Source organism: Schistocerca cancellata, chromosome 9 (assembly GCF_023864275.1).
Source record: "Schistocerca cancellata isolate TAMUIC-IGC-003103 chromosome 9, iqSchCanc2.1, whole genome shotgun sequence".
Taxonomy (NCBI): Eukaryota; Metazoa; Arthropoda; class Insecta; order Orthoptera; family Acrididae; genus Schistocerca; species Schistocerca cancellata.
Genome location: NC_064634.1, coordinates 462489854 through 462513201, shown reverse-complemented (window position 1 = coordinate 462513201; position 23348 = coordinate 462489854). Strand labels below are relative to the sequence as shown.

The following is a 23348-nucleotide window of genomic DNA, read 5'->3' as shown; positions in this document are numbered from 1 at the left end:
TGTACATAAATAAAATCTTAATATCCAGAATACGTTCTAAGACAAAAAATCAAAATTCTACGTCCAATCGGTAAAGAAATCACCATTATAAAAGTTCACAAAACGAGACAAACTCATTCCTGAGAGAGGACACAAAAAAATAATTATTTTAGTGTAGTGAAATTACGGGGATACATTTGACTTGATAAAATATTTAAGTGATTAACATTACAAGATCAGAGGTAAATGTATGTGTGAGATAAGCCATTCCAAATGTGAAATGCTGGTACATTAATAACCAGTGTAACAGCCAGAAAGTTGAATGCAAACATGAAAACGTGCATCCATTGTGTTGTACGTGTGCTCGGTGTCAGTCTGTGGGATGGAGTTGTACAACAAGCGCACTTGGTTGTTCAATACAGGAACGGTTGGTTAATGCTGTTTGTGGATACCACTGGAATTGTCGTCCGATCATGTCCCGTATCTACCCGACTGGAGACATATATGGTGATCGAGAAGACCAAGGCAACATGTCGACACTCTGTAGAACATGTTTGGTTACAACAGCGGTAGGGGGGCGAACGTTATATTGTCACACAACATCCCCTGGAGTGCTGTTCATGAATGGCATCAGCAGACTGATGTACAGATTTGCAGTCAGAGTGTGTTCGATAACCATGAGTGTGCTACTGCTGTCATAATCGCACCCCAGATTGTAACTCCGGGTTTAGGTCGAGTGTGTGTAGCACGCACATAGGTTGGTTGCAGGCCCTAAACTGGACTACTCCTAACCAACTCACGGCCAACAGTGGCACTGAGGCAGAACCAGCTTTCATCAGACCTCCACCTTTCCCTCAAGTGTGCTCTCACTTGACACCACACACGTCGCAAATGGACGTGGTGTGGGGTCAGTGGAATACACACTATCGGGCATCTGACTCGGAGTTGTCGTTGAAGTAACCGATTTGTAACAGTTTGTTGTATCACAGTGGTGCCAACTGTTGCTCACATTGTTGTTGCAGATGCCGTATGATGCACCAGAGTCATCGTGTGTGTATTGTGTATTGAACTGAGGACCCAGAAATGATGGAGAGGCTTCGTCCCGCCGTAGCCTTCAGTGGTTCACAACCCCAGAATAGGCCACAGCAGTCCACCCACCCCACCGCCGCTCCACACAGAATCCAGGGTTACTGTGCGGTTCGGTCTCCAGTGGACCCCCGCTCCCCCTCCCCCCCCCCCCCCCCCTCCTGGTAACGTCTCGAATATCATGTCGTTTTTGGAAACTCAGAATCTACTATGTAGGAATCAACATGGATTCCGGAAACAGCGATCGTGTGAGACCCAACTCGCTTTATTTGTTCATGAGACCCAGAAAATATTAGATACAGGCTCCCAGGTAGATGCTATTTTTCTTGACTTCCGGAAGGCGTTCGATACAGTTCCGCACTGTCGCCTGATAAACAAAGTAAGAGCCTACGGAATATCAGACCAGCTGTGTGGCTGGAATGAAGAGTTTTTAGCAAACAGAACACAGCATGTTGTTATCAACGGAGAGACGTCTACAGACGTTAAAGTAACCTCTGGTGTGCCACAGGGGAGTGTTATGGGACCATTGCTTTTCACAATATATACACTCCTGGAAATTGAAATAAGAACACTGTGAATTCATTGTCCCAGGAAGGGGAAACTTTATTGACACATTCCTGGGGTCAGATACATCACATGATCACACTGACAGAACCACAGGCACATAGACACAGGCAACAGAGCATGCACAATGTCGGCACTAGTACAGTGTATATCCACCTTTCGCAGCAATGCAGGCTGCTATTCGCCCATGGAGACGATCGTAGAGATGCTGGATGTAGTCCTGTGGAACGGCTTGCCATGCCATTTCCACCTGGCGCCTCAGTTGGACCAGCGTTCGTGCTGGACGTGCAGACCGCGTGAGACGACGCTTCATCCAGTCCCAAACATGCTCAATGGGGGACAGATCCGGAGATCTTGCTGGCCAGGGTAGTTGACTTACACCTTCTAGAGCACGTTGGGTGGCACGGGATACATGCGGACGTGCATTGTCCTGTTGGAACAGCAAGTTCCCTTGCCGGTCTAGGAATGGTAGAACGATGGGTTCGATGACGGTTTGGATGTACCGTGCACTATTCAGTGTCCCCTCGACGATCACCAGTGGTGTACGGCCAGTGTAGGAGATCGCTCCCCACACCATGATGCCGGGTGTTGGCCCTGTGTGCCTCGGTCGTATGCAGTCCTGATTGTGGCGCTCACCTGCACGGCGCCAAACACGCATACGACCATCATTGGCACCAAGGCAGAAGCGACTCTCATCACTGAAGACGACACGTCTCCATTCGTCCCTCCATTCACGCCTGTCGCGACACCACTGGAGGCGGGCTGCACGATGTTGGGGCGTGAGCGGAAGACGGCCTAACGGTGTGCGGGACCGTAGCACAGCTTCATGGAGACGGTTGCGAATGGTCCTCGCCGATACCCCAGGAGCGACAGTGTCCCTAATTTGCTGGGAAGTGGCGGTGCGGTCCCCTATGGCACTGCGTAGGATCCTACGGTCTTGGCGTGCATCCGTGCGTCGCTGCGCTCCGGTCCCAGGTCGACGGGCACGTGCACCTTCCGCCGACCACTGGCGACAACATCGATGTACTGTGGAGACCTCACGCCCCACGTGTTGAGCAATTCGGCGGTACGTCCACCCGGCCTCCCACATGCCCACTATACGCCCTCGCTCAAAGTCAGTCAACTGCACATACGGTTCACGTCCACGCTGTCGCGGCATGCTACCAGTGTTAAAACTGCGATGGAGCTCCGTATGCCACGGCAAACTGGCTGACACTGACGGCGGCGGTGCACAAATGCTGCGCAGCTAGCGCCATTCGACGGCCATCACCGCGGTTCCTGGTGTGTCCGCTGTGTCGTGCGTGTGATCATTGCTTGTACAGCCCTCTCACAGTGTCCGGAGCAAGTATGGTGGGTCTGACACAACGGTGTCAATGTGTTCTTTTTTCCATTTCCAGGAGTGTATAAATGACCTAGTAGATAGTGTCGGAAGTTCCATGCGGCTTTTCGCGGATGATGCTGTAGTATACAGAGAAGTCACAGCATTAGAAAATTGTAGCGAAATGCAGGAAGATCTGCAGCGGATAGGCACTTGGTGCAGGGAGTGGCAACCGACCCTTAACATAGACAAATGTAATGTATTGCGAACACATAGAAAGAAGGATCTTTTATTGTATGATTACATGATAGCAGAACAAACACTGGTAGCAGTTACTTCTGTAAAATATCTGGGAGTATGCGTGCGGAACGATTTGAAGTGGAATGATCATATAAAATTGTTGGTAAGGCGGGTACCAGGTTGAGATTCATTGGGAGAGTCCTTAGAAAATGTAGTCCATCAACAAAGGAGGTGGCTTACAAAACACTCGTTCGACCTATACTTGAGTATTGCTCATCAGTGTGGGATCCGTACCAGATCGGGTTGACGGAGGAGATAGAGAAGATTCAAAGAAGAGCGGCGCGTTTCGTCACAGGGTTATTTGGTAACCGTGATAGCGTTACGGAGATGTTTAACAAACTCAAGTGGCAGACTCTGCAAGAGAGGCGCTCTGCATCGCGGTGTAGCTTGCTCGCCAGGTTTCGAGAGGGTGCGTTTCTGGATGAGGTATCGAATATATTGCTTCCCCCTACTTATACCTCCCGAGGTGATCACGAATGTAAAATTAGAGAGATTAGAGCGCGCACAGAGGCCTTCAGACAGTCGTTCTTCCCGCGAACCATACGCGACTGGAACAGGAAAGGGAGGTAATGACAGTGGCACGTAAAGTGCCCTCCGCCACACACCGTTGGGTGGCTTGCGGAGTATAAATGTAGATGTAGTAGATGTAGATACCAGACGAGTGTAGCCTCTAATGTTTGCATGGTAGAGTAATTATGATGTACGCATACATGGAGACAGTGTTTGCACAGCAATCGCTGATACAGTGTAACTGTGGCAGAATAAGGGGAACCAGTCCACACTCGCCGAGGCAGATGAAAAACTATCCACAGGCTGGCCGGCACACCGGACCTCGACACTAATCCACCGCGCCGATTCGTGCTGGGGACCGGCACGCCTTCCCACTCGGGAAGCAGTGCGTTATACTGCGCAGCTAGCTGGGCGGGCCATCAGAGTCATACGCCGAACTCAGTGCTATGTTGCCATTTGGAGCCCATCTCCATGACACCTTACATTGTTGTGACCACTGCTGTCAGGAATCATGTATAGTGGCTACTTTCTTGCTAAATCTTTCTGCAATATTTCAGAAAGAACATCCAGTTTCTCGACCCCCCCTCTAACTCAGTGAGGTGTTGATATGGCGTCTTTGAGGTCTTCAGGGCATTCTTGAGCAACATCAACTCACTAAGTCTAACCTCAAAGGTAACTAACGCTCACGAGCGTTACTGCGTGTATTTAAAGAAAATCTGAGTTGCATCATATTAGCGCTACTAGCGCTGCTCTTATGTGACTGGCGCGAAATCTGAATGGACATCATTTTTCAGATGTAGAAACACGACTGTCAACTTTAGATTATGCTGGACAACTCCTTCTTGGAGTTGCGACTTTTTTTTTCCGTCGGCGCATTTACGCTAGCGAACCTGGCAATGCTTCGCAATTGGGAATTGTATATACATCCTCACCACAGTCCTCCCCCCCACCCCACCCCGCCCCGCGTGTCTCCCTGCTCATCTTTCCTCCTTCCTGTCTTTTTCCATCTCCCCCCCCCACGTTTCTCACCCCCTCCCTCGTCCCTCTCTGTCCATCTCCTAGTCCCCGTCTATGTCGAGGCCCACGTGAAAGGCAGGCCATGGTGCTTACATCACAGCACGTGACAATACAGGTCTTAAAAGTGCCACCAGCCGTTCCCGGCTGAATTTTTTTTTTTTTGTCAGTTGAATTTAGTAATTCTTGACTGCGTATTTAAATGCTTCGAAGTTCGATAGCACACTACAAAATTAAGACCTTTATTGGACAACTGTTCAATTAAATACTAATTTCCCTTGGGTCCTGTATGGAGCCGAGCGTTCACGAAGTGTGGCGGACACGCCGACTATTGAGACGTCACAAGTTCGTTGTAGGGTCTGTATATCAGATGTGGTTGGCCCCGCTCAACATTTATTCCCCCCCCCCCTTTCTTCTTCTTCTTCTTACCTTCCTCTCTGACCTTGAGGCTTGTTTGTTTTCATCGTAAACGAAACCTTGATTCGAAGCTGAAGTCGCTAAAAATGAATGCGTAAATAACGGATGGGATGATTGGTATGAGGGACATGAGGCGGATCTCTTTAGCTGCAGAATCTGCGAGGATAATCGCCTCCATGACAGTGCTCCCCACAGTTGTATCTGCGAATGGATAGTGGATGGGGTTGTAAAGTTACGGGCGATTCAGATTTGTTCGTCGTATTCTAATCATAAGCTCATAAGCCATAAACAGAACTTTGTTTCCTGTAAAACTGACGGCGAGGACGAAAACGAGACACCACATTGTTCTGTGCACAATTTTTGCTTCAACATATGTGTAGGGTGAAAGAATAATATGCGAAGAACAATTTTGTGTACTGGTTTATATGCCGTCCTATCGTAGTCGAAAGTATGAGAAAGAAATCGATACCGCACATTTACACAGCACAGCACTTTTTTTTCTCGCAGCTGATTTAAAAGAAAACTTGTACAATGTTACTTAAAAAAATTAATTAGTTTATGTCCATCTGAATTTTCACTAGCGTGTCGTGAAGCAAATCGATCCACAACGTTTTGAAATTTTGGTAAGAACGTTTCCCCTTTACTCGGGGTGAACCACCTGAAACTTGCACCGCAAATATTGCGGAAATCGAAAGTGCTATTAGTACGGTTTTCACGTAATGGATAGGTAGTCAGGGGCTCGTACTGTGAACAAACAAACTTTAATAGTAGTCAGAAAGTGTATTTTTTGAACAAATAACATTTAAAAAAAATGGGACAATGCCTATTAACAAACTAAAAGTAGGGTAAATTAGACAGTCAGTGGTGCTTGTTGCAGGAGCCTAGTGCGACTTGTTTACAAGATACAGTACACTTGTTTGAGTCATTCAACCTGCATAGTTCCTAGGTACGATGTTGTTTATGTTTCCTTAGTGTGCCTGTGTGTTACTAGAGTGCATTGCGACTTGCTAGTTACTGTGTGACAGTCCAAGCAATAGGTCGTGAATGGACAATGGGATTTACTAACGCAGAAAAAGTCTAAATAATGGAGTTCGTTCTTGTACAGTGTATGCGACAAGCTATCCCAACAGACGTACACCATGTCGGTAATTATTTATCAATGTCTTTAACTAGTTACGTGAAAGTAGTAGAGTAACACATAGACAATTAACAGAAGGAAAGAACTGACGACAGAAGAGGGGGAAATTAATTTTCTTACTGCTGTTGCAGTTGATCCGTACGTTAGCTCCCGCGCAATCGCACGAGCAAGTGGCACGAGTCACGCAAGTATGTGCCACGCATACACCGATGAGACAGGTCCCATCCGTATCTCATCTCTCTCCATCAATAGCTGCACAGAAACGATTATGAGATTCTTGTTAACTACTGTATACAGGTATTAAGGCAGGGTAATCCAGACGTATCTTGTTTGGCGATGAAGCCACATTTACCAATCGTGGCCAGGTAAACAGTCTGCTGACAATCCCCGTTGGCTTCTTCGAGTGAAACGTCAACGTCCACGGAGTGTAAACGTGTGGTATGGGATAGCAAACCGTCAGCCCATAGGCCCGTTTTTCATAGACGCAACACTGATCGCGCACAAGTATCGCAGCCTCATAACAGACCGTCTTCCACGCATGTTAGAAGACGTTCCTCTGGAGACTAGGAGAAACTTGTGGTACCAGCGTGATAGCTGTCCAGCCCCAGGTACATAAAATACCACAGCGTGTCTTCACGAATTGTTTCCAAATCGTGGGGTTGGACGCAGAGGACCTGTATGCATCTTGGACGGCCCGTTCCCCGGATTTGACGCCTGTAGATGTTTGTCTGTGGGAAAAACTGAAAGACACTGTCTACTAGAACATACTAACTACACCAGATGAACATTATCAGCGACCTCAGTAGTCATTAGACATCGTCAGAGAGCAGAATGGGGCTCTCCGCGGAACTCAGTGGACTTCGAACGTGCTCAGGTGATTGGATGTCAGATGTGTCATACGTCTGTACGCGAGATTTCCACACTCCTAAACATCCCAAGGTCCACTGTTTCCGATGTTACAGTGAAGTGGAAACGTGAAGTGACACATACAGCACAGAAGCGTACAGGCCGACATCTGTTGACTGATACAGACCACCGACAGCTGAAGAGGGTCGTAATGTGTAATATGCAAACGTCTATTCCAAACTGCATCAGGCTCCACTGCAAGTACTGTGAAAGTGGGCGGGAGGTGAGAAAACTTGCATTTCATGATCGAGCGGCTGCTCATAAGCCACACATCAGACCGCTAAAGGCCAAACGATGCCTCGCTTGGTGTAAGGAGCGTAAACATAGGACGATTGAACAGTGGAAAAACGTTGTGTGGAGCGACGAATCACGGTACACAATGTTGCTATCCGATGGCAGGGTGTGGGTATGGCGAATGCCTGGTGAACATCATCTGCCAGCGTGCGTATTGCCAACAGTAAAATTCGGAGGCGGTGGTGTAATGGTGTGGTCGTGTTTTTCATGGAGGGGGCTTGCATCCCTTGTCTTAGGTGCCACTATCACAGCACAGGCCGATATTGATGTTTTAAGCGCCTTCTTCCCACTGTTGAAGAACACTCGGGGATGGCGATTGCCGTCTTTCGACACGATCGAGCACCTGTTCATAACGCACGGCCTGTGGCGGAGTGATTACACGAAAATAACATCCCTGTAATGGAATGGCCTGCACAGAGTCCTGACGTGAATCCTATAGAACACCTCTGGGATGTTTTGGAACGTCGACTTCGTGCCAGGCATCACCGACCGACATCGATACCTCTCATCAGTGCAGCACTCCCTGAAGAATGGGCTGCCATTCCGCAAGAAATCTTCCAGCACCTGACTGAAGGTAAGCCTGCGAGAGTGGAAGCTGTCACTAAGGCTAAGAGTGAGCCAACACCACACTGAATTACAGCATTACCGATGGAGGGCGCCATCAACTTGTAAGTCACTTTCAGCCAGATGTCCGGATACTTTTGATCACATTGTGTAAGTTTCGCCCTTTCGGTTCCTACCGGGAAGGGGAGGGGGGGGGGGCGAGAGTGTCTGCAAAGTCGACAACACATCGTACGTCCCAGTATCGGGGATTTGTCACTTGCCAGGCAACCGCTTTTCGCTGGACAGTAGATTGCCTAGTTTACGACTGGGCTGTCATAGCAGTGGCGCCAGAAGTCACGGTTCGCAGGAGCCTACTTGCTTTCACATGGGCAAAAATAGGTTCCAAGATATCCTGTTTAGGCGTGCACACGGCCTCCCATCGGCGTGACTGCTGTCCGGGTGTCCAACAGACGTCCACCCCGCCTACCAGCCACAGTGCCCTGGGTCGCCGCTGACAAACCTGTGTTCGCTGTTCTGGGTGTCGTAAAACCTGGCTCAAATTACTCTTGTAGTACACTAACTGTAGATTGTTCCAATGCAACTGTAACTCCGTGGCCAGATAAAAGAATTTAAAGCTTTTGTGGAACTTTTAACTCTGTCCACTGATGGAAGAACCGAAGGTCTAGTTGAACTTTCTTTAAAGACATTCTCAAGGAGAGCTAGAATTTTTATTTTGTGTTATTAACTTGTTTGTTAACCTGGCCTTCAGCCAGCGACTTTCACTTGTCAGTTTTATATTATCCGAGTAGACGAATACTGTTTCTTGGTTTTGCTAATAAACTTTGTGAGGACTCCTCGACTATGTGTCGCGTACGGTGAATTCTTCATTCACGATGACAACATTTACTCAGCGTTCAGGAAAGCGATTGAACAGTGGTACTTCCTTTGCAAACTTTACTTACACTTCCCACTATCACGATGAGTGCACTCTAGCTCCACGGTGGCAGGAAACAGAAGCTGTGTGCCAGCCAACCCCTTAACCTCGTTATCCAGTACTGTACAGCTGGTTGCCCGTTTCGCAGAAGTTGCAGGCATTATTCGTGGAGCATCTGGTTGTTTTCAGCACGGTAGACAATCATTAACGTGCAGATGCCATTTGGGCATTAATATAAATGAATAACATTTTCAGCAACGTCTCTAGAACAATATTCATCACTCGGAAGAGTCCGCAGCTCGTGATCTAGTGGCTAGCGTTGCTGCTTCTGGATCACGGAGTCCCGGATTCGATTCCCGGCCGGGTCGGGGATTTTCTCTGCCCGGAGACTGGGTGTTTGAGTTGACCTCATCATTTCACCATCATCATCACCATCATTCGTGACAGTGGGTAGATTGGGACTCTGTAAAAATTGGGACTCTGTAAAAATTGGGACTCTGTAAAAATTGGGACTCTGTAAAAATTGGGACTCTGTAAAAATTGGGACTCTGTAAAAATTGGGACTCTGTAAAAATTGGGACTCTGTAAAAATTGGGACTCTGTAAAAATTGGGACTTGGTATGGGTGCTAAAACGACCTATTGCGCAGTTGGCCGCCCCACAAACTAATCATCATCACTCAGCAGTTTGAACGTCGTCTCGGCGAAAATCACTAGCATCAAATCCTTCATGAACCTCGCGAAAAAGTTGCACCTGCGACATTTTTGTCACGTAAGGAAGTGTTTCTTTTCTGTCCTCTAAACATTCTAAGATTTTGTGTACATAGATTTTTTTACATCCTATATGTCATTGTTTTGTGTGTCTGGTGCTACCCTTGGATCGATCGTTGCGAAGTCTACTGATGTACAGTGGCAGCTTCTCTAGCTGAGGTGAGTGCCTGAGGTGGTCATCACCACCTCATCATGACGTCTCTTGCCCCTTTCGTATCAGCTTAATAGCTTTTACGAATAATCTCATACGTTACAAGATGTTTTTGGAAGGTTGTAGAATATTCTCTCCTGTCCTATGAGCAGTTTGGAATTGATAGATATCGGACTGTCCCGCACTCTCGCAAAATCATCAACCAATGAGTTGTGCGACATAGTAAAGCCAGAGCTACAAATCACCGAGAAACCACTTAAACAATGACTGTGTGAGCCAACAATTATAGCAATAAAAATGATGTAGGACAACAAACAAAGCAACGAATACAGGAAAACAAAATAATATTTAAATCTGTTGACATGGTGACGACACGAGAGAAAGATGTAAACTTCACAACAGAATGCCTAAATTCTGATCAGTCTTTTCGGTAGGCTCCGACACGAAAACTTATAAACAACATCATGCATGGGAAATATTAACCGGAAAAGAAAAAGGGAAGTCAATATTCATACCACTTACCATTGAATTTCCTGTAAGGCTAGTGTGCACTATGATTGTCAATAAAGCACAATGCCAAACATTCGAGTGTTGCAGAGAGTATGTAAAAGAATCGTTTTCTCGCATGGATAATTGCATGTACTGTGTTTACGTGTTGGACAACCACGAAACCTATTCGTCTTTGCACTAGAAAGCGAAGCGCCAGATACACATTTCTTTCCAATGAGGGAAGTAAATGGGAAAAGTACCACTTTTAAGCTAGTGATCTTATAATAGGGTATTTACTGTTTTCTGGAAATTGTTTTAAATGATTTATTATGTTAATTTATGCAGTCCTCTTACATAAAAACCGAAATGAAATTCAAGTAATTTGATAGTCCGCTAATACGACCTATTCCACTGATGTGATGCCTGTAACATCACTGGCTAGCTTCTACTGTAGTAATGCTAATCCATAGTGATGTTTTGGAATTCACGTTTCGGAAAATAGGTTACAAATGATGTATGGTACCGTATTGTACAAATACATCTATAAAAACTCCCGAAAAGTAGTTTTTGAGTGATGAACAGACTGTGGCTGCACTGTACCGGAAAATTGCCACTACGTCGACGCACAAGTTTACTAACTTAATTAACAATATGTTGCACTCAGAAGCTAACATTAACTTGCCTCCGAGATACGTTCTCCCACTGTTACACAGAAAGGTGGTGTCATTCATCGAAATTAAGCTCCCTGTGAACATTGTCGTTTTACACAACCACACGTCAGTTGTTTAATTGTTAGAGCGGTAGACAGTTGAATTTTACGAGTTGGGAGTCCACAGATCGCTGGTTCGAATCTAACCCGAAAGAACATTTTAACCTATTTCTAAGACGACTTCACAGTCCTCTCATAGTGCTAACCAAATCGCAATCACAAAACTTCATCATACCGATCAAAAACAGAATATTATTGTATTTTCCTTGCTGTTTACATGTGCTTACATTTGCAGCCGCTGTTCCCATACTTAACGTTCAAAAAGATATTTTCTAGTTAATGTGACCACACACTTTTTACTTTATGAGAAACAATGTTTTTATCTTCGTATTGTCTAGCTAGGATCCTTACTGTTTAAACCTTTGTAGTTTCAACATCTTACAAAAAAATGAAGTAAGTCTGTTTCAGACGCCAACCTTAGTTTACACTCCCAAACATCTCAGCCCTTACGTTTGAAATGGCTCTGAGCACTATGGGACTTAACATCTGTGGTCATCAGTCCCCTAGAACTTAGAACTACTTAAACGTAACTAACCTAAGGACATCACACACATCCATGCCCGAGGCAGGATTCGAACCTGCGACGGTAGCGGTCACGCGGTTCCAGACTGAAGCGCCTAGAACCGCACGGCCACACCGGCCGGCAGCCCTTACGTTTGCGTCACCTGCATGTTAGACACGCTTTGTATCTCTCCGTATGACCTCATAGTCCTACTAGCTTCACTAGTAGCAATGCTTTCCAAAAAAGTGAATTGTTTCTTCGCAAAGTAAATGCGTTTATCCTCTGTTGTCCATTTCTCAGGCTAAGAATAATGTGGAGCTATGTATAATACATCCCACAATCCAAAGAACTGCTACAATCAGTTCGTGCCGCTATTTTCGTATTTCGCGTAAAACCTTTAAAAACATATGACCCTCCTTGGATTCTAATGTGTTACCTGTTTCTCTGCAGTCGGATGCGTTATCCGTTGCGTCACCGAACGCCTGCTAGGTTCTCTGCTGCATGTGTTCTACAAGTGAAATCAGCGCTAAGTTTTGCTAGAATAATTTTATTGTGCTTTGGGTCGTACCTCATAATTGATAGTCTACAATCTAGTTTTATACACGGTCCCATTTGCAAAGTTCTAGAAGTCCTTAGTTCTGAGCGAGTTAAATGATGTTGAAGAATGTCCGTCGTTGCACATATCACCGGTCTAGGTCTAAATGGGTAGAGCATAAACGCATAAACTTTCGCATGGCTTCCACTATCAGTGTTCGCTAAATTCCTTTCTATTGTTACTTAAAAGTTGTAACTGCGTTTTCCATCACTAAATAGTTAAACTGTTTTCAGAAAAAGTATGCAAAAGCCTCGTAACTTCGGCTAACGCTCCTATAACAGACGTATAGCTTTGACTTATTCCTAGCCTGTGGCATCACCCGAGCATGAGACAATAGCATGGCGTTTTCGATAACGTGACCAGACCCTGATATTTAATGATTTTTAAGCTTTAAATACATAAAAATAACAGGTATTTTGTGAGAACATTGACAGTAAATGATATTTAAATGTTGTAATCAATATGATTAAAAACAATGCCCAAACATTTTTAACATAGGAAAATAACCTACTGTTTGGTTACATTATTTGTGACTCGAGATATAGACTTACTGATATCAGCGATAAAACAGTTAACATCGTATTAGAAACGATGGAGTCACAGTAGACAGAAAATGGCCTTATGCATTGGTCCAATATTCAGGGTGACTTTGCTAAATGGGGACAAAGTGCAGGAAATGTTACCAGAGAGCAGGAGTAACAAAGTCATACAAACATATGGTCAGAAATGCATGGTGTCTATACTATGACGTATTACTAAGTCACGGGGTCTATAGAGTGCAGTGACGTGCATGACTTGAGATAAGGAGATCACCATTAGACAAGCTGTTCCAAGTGACCTCGATGGGCCTCTAGCATGCACGGACAATACCCAGCAGTAACTGACACCCACCTTCGAATGCTTTACCCTGCAACCGAGCGGAGTCACAGACTGCACAAACGCACTGCATCTGTGCCTGCATATTTGGAGTGGGCTCTCCAAACGCAATTTGTTTCAGGTGCCCCATCGGGCCAACATTTTAAGATTGGTTGGATTGTTTTGGGGGAAGAGACAAAACTGCGGGGTTATCGGTTTCGTCGGTTTAGGGAAGGACGGGGAAGGAAGTAGGCCGTGCCCTTTCAAAGAAACCATCCCGGCATTTGCATTAGAGCGATTTAGGGAAATCACGGAAAACCTAAATCAGGACGGCTGGACGCGGGATAGAACCGTCGTCCTCCCGAATGCGAGTCCAGTTTGCTAACCACTGCGCCACCTCGCTCGGTTTTAAGGGTTGATGTCTAGCGACCAGGTGGTACATGCAACTGGATCACCTCGTCCGATCCATCATACAGGATAGGTGTTGTGAGCTGCCTCCGCAGAGAAATATGGAAGTGAGCTGTAGCACCATCACGTAGAAACCACATTATCCCAATTACCGAGGAAGACACGTCTTCCAGCAGGGGCTGTTGGTTCACCTGTACGAAGAGCAGATATGCCTCGCACGTGACGCGTAGTGGAAAGACAGCTGGCCCCCACGAGGTGCTCACAATAATCCCCACTCACACACTGGCGCCGAACCGGTGCCGACGGTTTGCTACCACTGAACTGAGACGATGCTCTGTAGCCTACATGTGGATGTGGTGAAGGTTGAAACTGCCCACTGTCAAAGATATTTTATCTCAAACTGCAAGTGTGCCCACCCAGCTAGCCGTGCGGTCTAACGCGCTGCTTCCCGTGTGGGTAGGCGTGCTGGTCCCCGGCTCCAATCTGCCCGGCGGATTAGTATCGAGGTCTGGTGTGCCGGCCAGCCTATGTATCGTTTTTAAGGCGGTTTTCCATCTGCCTCGGCGAATGCGGACTGGTTCCCCTTATTCTGCCTCAGTTACACTGATGCGCAAACATTGCCTCCACATATGTGTACACCATAATTACTCTACCCACAAACATTTGGGGCTACACTCGTTCCCAGGATGGTCCACTGGGGGCCGAACCGCACAATAACCCTGGGTTCAGTGGGGGGCGGCGGTGGGGTGGGTAGACTGCTGTGCCCTCTTGTGGGGCTACGGTGGGACGAAGCACCTGAGTCGCTTCTAGGTCCTCGTTTCAATACTCAATACACAGACAGGGGTGTACCTTTGCATTTCCTGTCGTATGTCCACATGACCTTTCTTGCTGCTTACCCTCGGGGGACCATTTCCCGCAGTTGTGATTGGAGAGTTGTGCTGGTCACTTACCGTTGGGTAGAGCTCCCACATGGAGAAGACGACGTCGGTGATAGTGCGGTACAGCTTCTGGTGCAGGAGGGCGAGCGGCAGCAGCGGGCAGAAGATGAAGAGGAATCCGGCGCAGATGCTGCCGTACCAGAGCGCCACGAAGCACAGGCCGCGGCAGAGGCGCGCCGCCGCCTGCCCAGCCGCCCACATTCCCTGCATGCCGGGCCGCGCCGCAGCGCCTCAGCCTCAGGGGGAACGCGTCTCCTGTGGGACAACACCAAACATCACTGCCTGCCCACACACCTTGCATGCATGCCGGGCCGCACAGCAGCCTCAGGGGGAACGCGTCTCCTGTGGGACACCACCAAACATCACCACCTGCCCAGACACCCACACACTCTGCATGCTGGGCCGCGCCGCATCCTCAGGGGAAACGCGTCTCCTGTGGGACACCACCAATCATCATCGCCTGCCCAGATACCATCACTCCCTGCATGCCGGGCCGCGCCCCGCCGCAGCGCCTCAGCTTCAGGGGGAACACGTCTCCTGTGGGACACCACCAAACATCATCGCCTGCCCAGACACCCAGACACCGTGCATGCCGGGCCGGGCCGCAGGGGGAACGCGTCTCCTGTGGAACACCACCAAACATCACTGCCTGCCCAGCCACCCACGCCAGGTTGCACTGCGCTGGAGAGCCTCATCACCAGCACGAACACGCCTCCTGTGGGACAGCACACCACAGGATCATGCCACCTCACAGTCTTATTGTCTTTTTTTTTCCTGCGCACTAATCTTATTGGAGAGGCACAATTCTGAGCTTAACGCCTCATATTCAAGTGCTGGAGAGATCATCAGAGACTTTAACGACTAAGAAACTAGTTACAATCTCGAACGAGCTCAGCGAGTGAACCACATCTGAGGAGGTACACAGTGCGCCGTGTAGGCTCATCACACCCTGTGTGTCTGGCCTCACCCTGTATACATTTACAATACAGAACATTATGAGCATCTGCCTAATACTGTGTTGCTGCTTCGTTCCTGGAACACTGTACAGCAGCGATTCGGCATGTCTTGGATTCCACAAATCTTCATTAGGTTTTTGGAGATGTGAGGTACTACACGTCTACGCAGAGGTTTGGTGGTTCCTTCAGATTACGGGCCGGTGGTTTCTACACGTGGAACTATGGCCCAGTAGCATGCAAGATTTTTCCGTTGATTTTGGATAAGGATCAATTGCTGCCCTAGACACTATAGTGCTCCCCAGCTACTATAACAACACTCTGGTCTTCTGACACAGCCAGATATTATGATGTAAAATACAATCACTTTTGGGTAAGACATCAATCATAAAAGAGTGCTGGTAGTCGCAGTAATGTTTACATTGGCGACACTCGTTTCTCTCCCGATTTGTGTTGAAAAGATGCGGATTGTGTTGTGAGACAAATGGAACTGTCCCGCTTCAGGCCCTATAGTTTCAGCGAGTCTCGATACGTCGCGGCGCTATACGTAACCATTAAAATGGCAGAGACCTGTCATTGAGTTTCCATTGGCAGAAAACCAGAGCATCAGTGATATTCAGGGGCACTTGCAGCGTGTCTACGGAGACCTGGCAGTGAACAAAAGCACAGTGAGTCGTTGGGCGACGCGTCTGTCATCGTCGCAACAAGACCGCGCAAACTGCACAATCTCCCGCTTGCCAGCCGGCCGCACAAAGCTGACTCCTGCAATGTGTTCGTCGCCACACAAATGTAAACAAACTTCTCCGCGGCAACGCCTCACACAAGTCAGCACCCCCAAGTGGAGATCATCGAACTGTTCTTCCTCGTCCACCCTACAGCCCGGACCTCGCACCTTCCAATGAAGGACGCACTCCGCGGGAAGCAGTACGCAGATGATGCAGAGGTTATCGGTGCAGGACGACATTGGCTCTGATGTCGACCAGTAGAGTGCTACATACAGGCAAACAGGCCCTCCCAATAAGAAATGTAAGGCCATCGCACTGAACGGAATGTGTTGCATTACACAATGAATACCCCTCGTTATAACGACGATGCCATTGGCTCGACATGGGAACATGCAGAGGGCATCTCCTGTAGAACTCCATGTTCGATAACGAGTGCTGGACGCCTGCACCAGCGCTATCCTCTGTGGTCACATCTCAAACAGATGGGCGCCTATTCTGCTTTATGGAGCGAGCGACACTCCGTTAAAACGATCACGTTCTGCGATGCGCTGCTGACATCTGAGACTCCGCACTGTACTCGTGGTTTCATCATCCTTCAACCACATTTCCGTAAATGCTCACGACCGTACCACATGAAGAACCGACCACCTTCACATTTTCCGAGGTGCTCGTTTCCAGGCAGGGGTCGATAACATTCTGCCCTCTGTCTAAGTCTTTTGTGAGTGTATTTCAACATTTGAGCTTCGTATCGTCGCTAGGTCGATCTCCCATTCGTCTCTTCCACTAACGTAGTTTCCTTACTGCATCACATACCGCTACCTTACCAGGAGGTTGGAAGTGTTCGTAATGTTCTAATTCACCAGCGTGTATTCACAATCTGCCTGCACCGTGCGCCGTTGGCAATCGAGAAACGGCACCGCCTCTTGCAGTGTTCGTCGCCTGCTATCAGCATACCCTCATGTGTATCACAGTTCCACAGTCCGAGCGATCTATTGGCGTCCTTGAAGTCATCGCTGGTGGCGTAGCCCTGCAGTCGCACAAGTCTTTGAGTCCTGTGGATTGTGCAGAACAGAGCTAAAATTGTTGGGTGCCGGATTCTCTACCCCCTGCACAGACGAAGTTGCTCGCTCACCTTTTGTTGTTGACGAGCGTTCAGTTCACGACTGATTCACTGCAGCTTCGCCTGCCCGCCCACTATAACAATGTGCAAAACACCTGTTGTCGACACTTCGTTGCCCGCAGGGGATTTTTCCCGGATTCAGGTGCTCCTCGACACAGTGAGACGTGAGAAGCGCAGGGTCTACAGGACTTTGAAAGTGGAGTGTACGATATGGCAGAGATAAAGTAAGATGCAGTCATGCGTATTGCCGATACCACTCTGATGTCCAGAGCGAGGTGTGGTGCGGACCCAGTAACGTGAAGCAGCTGAGAACCAATCTCCGACAGGCCAAAAAATGAAGACGAACAACCATCAGCTGTATAAGCGAGTGACAAAATGAAAATTTGTGCCGGACCGGGACTCGAACCCCGATTTCCCATTCCAACAAAAATCAGTCGCCTTAACCGCTTCGGCTATGCGTGCAGTAAGGGAGGATGTCGGCTGTTTCAGAATACGTTTCGTGAAGGATAACTACGATCAGTTTAATTATGGTTCACAGTGAGGTAAACTTTGTAGAAATAAAAGCGACTGTACAATTACCAAGTGTAGCGGCTGCAGACGTTGTTAGTAAAATTTTTACTGCTGGAATATAATGAAGAAAAATACATGCATTTTCGTGAAATTATAGTGGATTTCGTATGTTATGTGACTATTTTCTTTTTCTAATGAAATTCGATAAATAATGATGCGAATGACGTTCTTCTCAATTGCGTGGCAATCTTCTTTATCGGCTGCTAGAGTCTGTTACTATAGGTTATACGCCCTGAGCTGACTGTAATCAAATTAAAAAAAATTACTCCAGACGCGTTCCGCTTTTATTTATAAAGCATCTTCCGTGGTCACTGGTGTTTCTTTACATATTCTGCTCCTTCCGTCCTTGCTAGCAGCGGTTGGTGTCTAAAGACTTCGTTTCACATTTGCACCCATAGAACAGAGTAATACAGTAAATCACAATGTGCCAAACAATACGCTTGATTACAATTCCTCGTCGCATGTGCACCCGACATCACACGTTGCAGGAAGATACAGGGTGTTTCAAAAATGACCGGTATATTTGAAACGGCAATAAAAACTAAACGAGCAGCGATAGAAATACACCGTTTGTTGCAATATGCTTGGGACAACAGTACATTTTCAGGCAGACAAACTTTCGAAATTACAGTAGTTACAATTTTCAACAACAGATGGCGCTGCAAGTGATGTGAAAGATATAGAAGACAACGCAGTCTGTGGGTGCGCCATTCTGTACGTCGTCTTTCTGCTGTAAGCGTGTGCTTTTCACAACGTGCAAGTGTGCTGTAGATAACATGGTTTATTCCTTAGAACAGAGGATTTTTCTGGTGTTGGAATTCCACCGCCTAAAACACAGTGTTGTTGCAAGACGAAGTTTTCAACGGAGGTTTAATGTAACCAAAGGACCGAAAAGCGATACAATAAAGGATCTGTTTGAAAAATTTCAACGGACTGGGAACGTGACGGATGAACGTGCTGGAAAGGTAGGGCGACTGCGTACGGCAACCACAGAGGGCAACGCGCATCTAGTGCAGCAGGTGATCCGACAGCGGCCTCGGGTTTCCGTTCGCCGTGTTGCAGCTGCGGTCCAAATGACGCCAACGTCCACTTGTCTCATGCGCCAGAGTTTACACCTCTATCCGTACAAAATTCAAACGCGGCAACCCCTCAGCGCCGCTACCATTGCTGCACGAGAGACATTCGCTAACGATATAGTGCACAGGATTGATGACGGCGATATGCATGTGGGCAGCATTTGGTTTACTGACGAAGCTTATTTTTACCTGGACGGCTTCGTCAATAAACAGAACTGGCGCATATGGGGAACCGAAAAGCCCCATGTTGCAGTCCCATCGTCCCTGCATCCTCAAAAAGTACTGGTCTGGGCCGCCATTTCTTCCAAAGGAATCATTGGCCCATCTTTCAGATCCGAAACGATTACTGCATCACGCTATCTGGACATTCTTCGTGAATTTGTGGCGGTACAAACTGCCTTAGACGACACTGCGAACACCTCGTGGTTTATGAAAGATGGTGCCCGGCCACATCGCACGGCCGACGTCTTTCATTTCCTGAATGAATACTTCGATGATCGTGTGATTGCTTTGGGCTATCCGAAACATACAGGAGGCGGCGTGGATTGGCCTCCCTATTCGCCAGACATGAACCCCTGTGACTTCTTTCTGTGGGGACACTTGAAAGACCAGGTGTACCGCAAGAATCCAGAAACAATTGAACAGCTGAAGCAGTACATCTCATCTGCATGTGAAGCCATTCCGCCAGACACGTTGTCAAAGGTTTCGGGTAATTTCATTCAGAGACTACGCCATATTATTGTTACGCATGGTGGATATGTGGAAAATATCGTACTATAGAGTTTCCCAGACCGCAGCGCCATCTGTTGTTGAAAATTGTAACTACTGTAATTTCGAAAGTTTGTGTGCCTGAAAATGTACTGTTGTCCCAAGCATATTGCAACAAACGGTGTATTTCTATCGCTGCTCCTTTAGTTTTTATTGCCGTTTCAAATATACCGGTCATTTTTGAAACACCCTGTATTTGTCGTACAGGCATGAAAAATATAAATTGAAATTTCATGAAAATACTTACTGCAAAAATACGTGTTTCTTTTTCATTACACTACCTATCGCATGTCATCCAAATTAAAGAATAAAGAAAAAAAGATCATTAATTAAGTGTGAGCAGGACTCGAACCGTCGCCTCACACACGTTTCTCTCACGAAGCATGAACGCTAATCACTTTTTTTAAAATCTGATCTTGTTCGTCGCATTTGTTTGGGGCGGACGTCCCACGATACCCGTTCAAGTTCATCGATGACCCGTTCACTCAGCTTTTCATTACAGAGGGCAGCTGAGCCACCGTGCCGGCTGAACTGCGACAGCCCGTACCAACCCACAAGTACGTAACCCACATGATAGATGCGTAAAACTTCTCTTGCGATTTTCTCAGAATTTCCAGAGTAGCGCACCTTACTACTTCTACACTGTGTCGTTTTAATAGCCTGCTAAAGATGTGGAAAGTGTGAAGCAAATATGTGATCCCAACATCATGGCTTCCCTTGTTAGTACACTACTGGCCATTAAAATTGCTACACCAAGAAGAAACACAGATGATAAACGGGTATTCATTGGACAAATACATTATACTAGAACTGACATGTGATTACATTTTCACGCAATTTGGGTCCACAGATCCTGAGAACAACCACCTCTGGCCGTATAAACGGCCTTGATACGCCTCGGCATTGAGTCAAACACAGCTTGGATGGCGTGTACAGTACAGCTGCCCATGCAGCTTCAACACTATACCACAGTTCAACAAGAGTAGTGACTGGCGTATTGTGACGAGCCACCACTGACCAGATTTTTTCAATTGGTGAGAGATCTGGAGATGTGCTGGCCAGGGCATCAGTCGAACATTTTCTGTATCCAGAAAAGCCCGTACAGGACCTGCAACATGCGGTCGTGCATTATCCTGCTGAAATGTAGGGTTTCGCAGCGATCGAATGAAGGGTAGAGCCACGGGTCGTAACACGTCTGCAACCTAACGTCCACTGTTCAAAGTGCCGTCAACGCGAACAAGAGGTGACCGAGACGTGTAACCAATGGCACCCCATACCATTACATCTATCTACATCTACATCCATACTCCGCAAACCACCTGACGGCGTGTGGCGGAGGGTACCTTGAGTACCTCTATCGGTTCTCCCTTCTATTCCAGTCTCGTATTGTTCGTGGAAAGAAGGATTGTCGGTATGCCTCTGTGTGGGCTCTAATCTCTCTGATTTTATCCTCATGGTCTCTTCGAGAGATATACGTAGGAGGGAGCAATATACTACTTGACTCCTCGGTGAAGGTATCTTCTCGAAACTTTGACAAAAGCCCGTACCGAGCTGCTGAGCGTCTCTCCTGCAGAGGCTTCCACTGGAGTTTATCTATCATCTCCGTAACGCTTTCGCAATTACTAAATGATCCTGTAACGAAGCGCGCTGCTCTCCGTTGGATCTTCTCTATCTCTTCTATCAACCGTATCTGGTACGGATCCCACACTGCTGAGCAATATTCAAGGAGTGGGCGAACAAGCATACTGTAACCTACATTCTTTGTTTTAGGATTGCATTTCCTTAGGATTCTTCCAATGAATCTCAGTCTGACATCTGCTTTACCGACGATCAACTTTATATGATCATTCCATTTTAAATCACTCCTAATGCATACTCTCAGATAATTTATGGAATTAACTGCTTCCGCTTGCTGATCTGCTATATTGTAGCTAAATGATAAGAGATCTATCTTTCTATGTATTCGCAGCACATTACACTTGTCTACATTGAGATTCAATTGCCATTCCTTACAACATGTGTCAATTCGCTGCAGATCCGCCTGCATTTCAGTACAATTTTAAATTGTTACAACCTCTCGATATACCATAGCATCATCCGCAAAAAGCCTCAGTGAACTTCCGATGTTATCCACAAGGTCATTTATGTATATTGAGAATAGCAACGGTCCTAGGACACTTCCCTGCGACACACCTGAACTTCTCTCCATTGAGAATGACATGATGCGTTCTGTTATCTAGGAACTCTTCAATCCAATCACACAATTAGTCTGATAGTCCATATGCTCTTACTTTGTTCATTAAACGACTGTGGGGAACTGTATCCAACGCCTTGCGGAAGTCAAGAAACACGGCATCTACCTGGGAACCTGTGTCTATGGCCCTCTGAGTCTCGTGGACGAATAGCGCGAGCTGGGTTTCACACGATCGTCTATTTCGAAACCCATGCTGATACTTACAGAGTAGATTTCTAGTCTCCGGAAAAGTCATTATACTCGAACATAATACGTGTTCCAAAATTCTACAACTGATCGACATTAGAGACATAGGTCTATAGTTCTGCTCATCTGCTCGACGTCCCTTCTTGAAAACGGGGATGATCTGTACCCTTTTCCAATCCTTTGGAACACTACGCTCTTCTAGAAACCTACGGTACACCACTGCAAGAAGGGGGCAAGTTCCTTCGCGTACTCTGTGTAAAATCGAACTGGTATCCCATCAGGTCCAGCGGCCTTTCCTCTTTTGAGCGATTTTAATTGTTTCTCTATCCCTCTGTCGTCTATTTCGATATCTACCATTTTGTCATCTGTGCGACAATCTAGAGAAGGAACTACAGTGCAGTCTTCCTCTGTGAAACAGCTTTGGAAAAAGACATTTAGTATTTCGGCCTTTAGTCTGTCATCCTCTGTTCCAGTACGATTTTGGTCACAAAGTGTCTGGACATTTTTGTTTTGATCCACCGACCGCTTTGACATAACACCAAAATTTCTTAGGATTTTCTGCCAAGTCAGTACATAGAACTTTACTTTCGAATTCATTGAACGCCTCTCGCATAGCCCTCCTCACACTACATTTCGCTTCGCGTAATTTTTGTTTGTCTGCAAGGCTTTGGCTATGTTTATGTTTGCTGTGAAGTTCCCTTTGCTTCCGCAGCAGTTTTCTAACTCGGTTGTTGTACCACGGTGGCTGTACCACGGTGGCTCTTTTCCATCTCTTACGATCTTGCTTGGCACATACTCATCTAACGCATATTGTACGATGGTTTTGAACTTTGTCCACTGATCCTCAACACTATCTGTACTTGAGACAAAACTTTTGTGTTGAGCCGTCAGGTACTCTGAAATCTGCTTTTTGTCACTTTTGCTAAACAGAAAAATCTTTCTACCTTTTTTAATATTTCTATTTACGGCTCAAATCATCGATGCAGTAACCACTTTATGATCGCTGATTTCCTGTTCTGCGTTAACTGTTTCAAATAGTTCAGGTCTGTTTGTCACCAGAAGGTCTAATATGTTATCGCCACGAGTCGGTTCTCTGTTTAACTGCTCAAGGTAGTTTTCAGATAAAGCATTTCACTGGATTCTTTGTCCCTGTCACCCGTTATGCACGTTTTAGTCTCCCAGTCTATATCCGGCAAATTAAAATCTCCAGTCAGAAC

At 46.7% G+C, this 23348-nt stretch overlaps 1 protein-coding gene across 1 annotated transcript in view; it reads right to left on the bottom strand.

Annotated features, from left to right (window-relative positions):
- Positions 1 to 14689, bottom strand: part of LOC126101501 (lysocardiolipin acyltransferase 1-like) — a 130159-nt gene extending 115470 nt beyond the window's left edge. Inside the window, exon 1 of the mRNA XM_049912146.1 lies at positions 14492 to 14689. Within this exon, the coding sequence (XP_049768103.1) occupies positions 14492 to 14689 (198 nt within the window). The remainder of the gene's footprint in view (positions 1 to 14491) is intronic.
- Positions 14690 to 23348: the final 8659 nt, after the last annotated feature.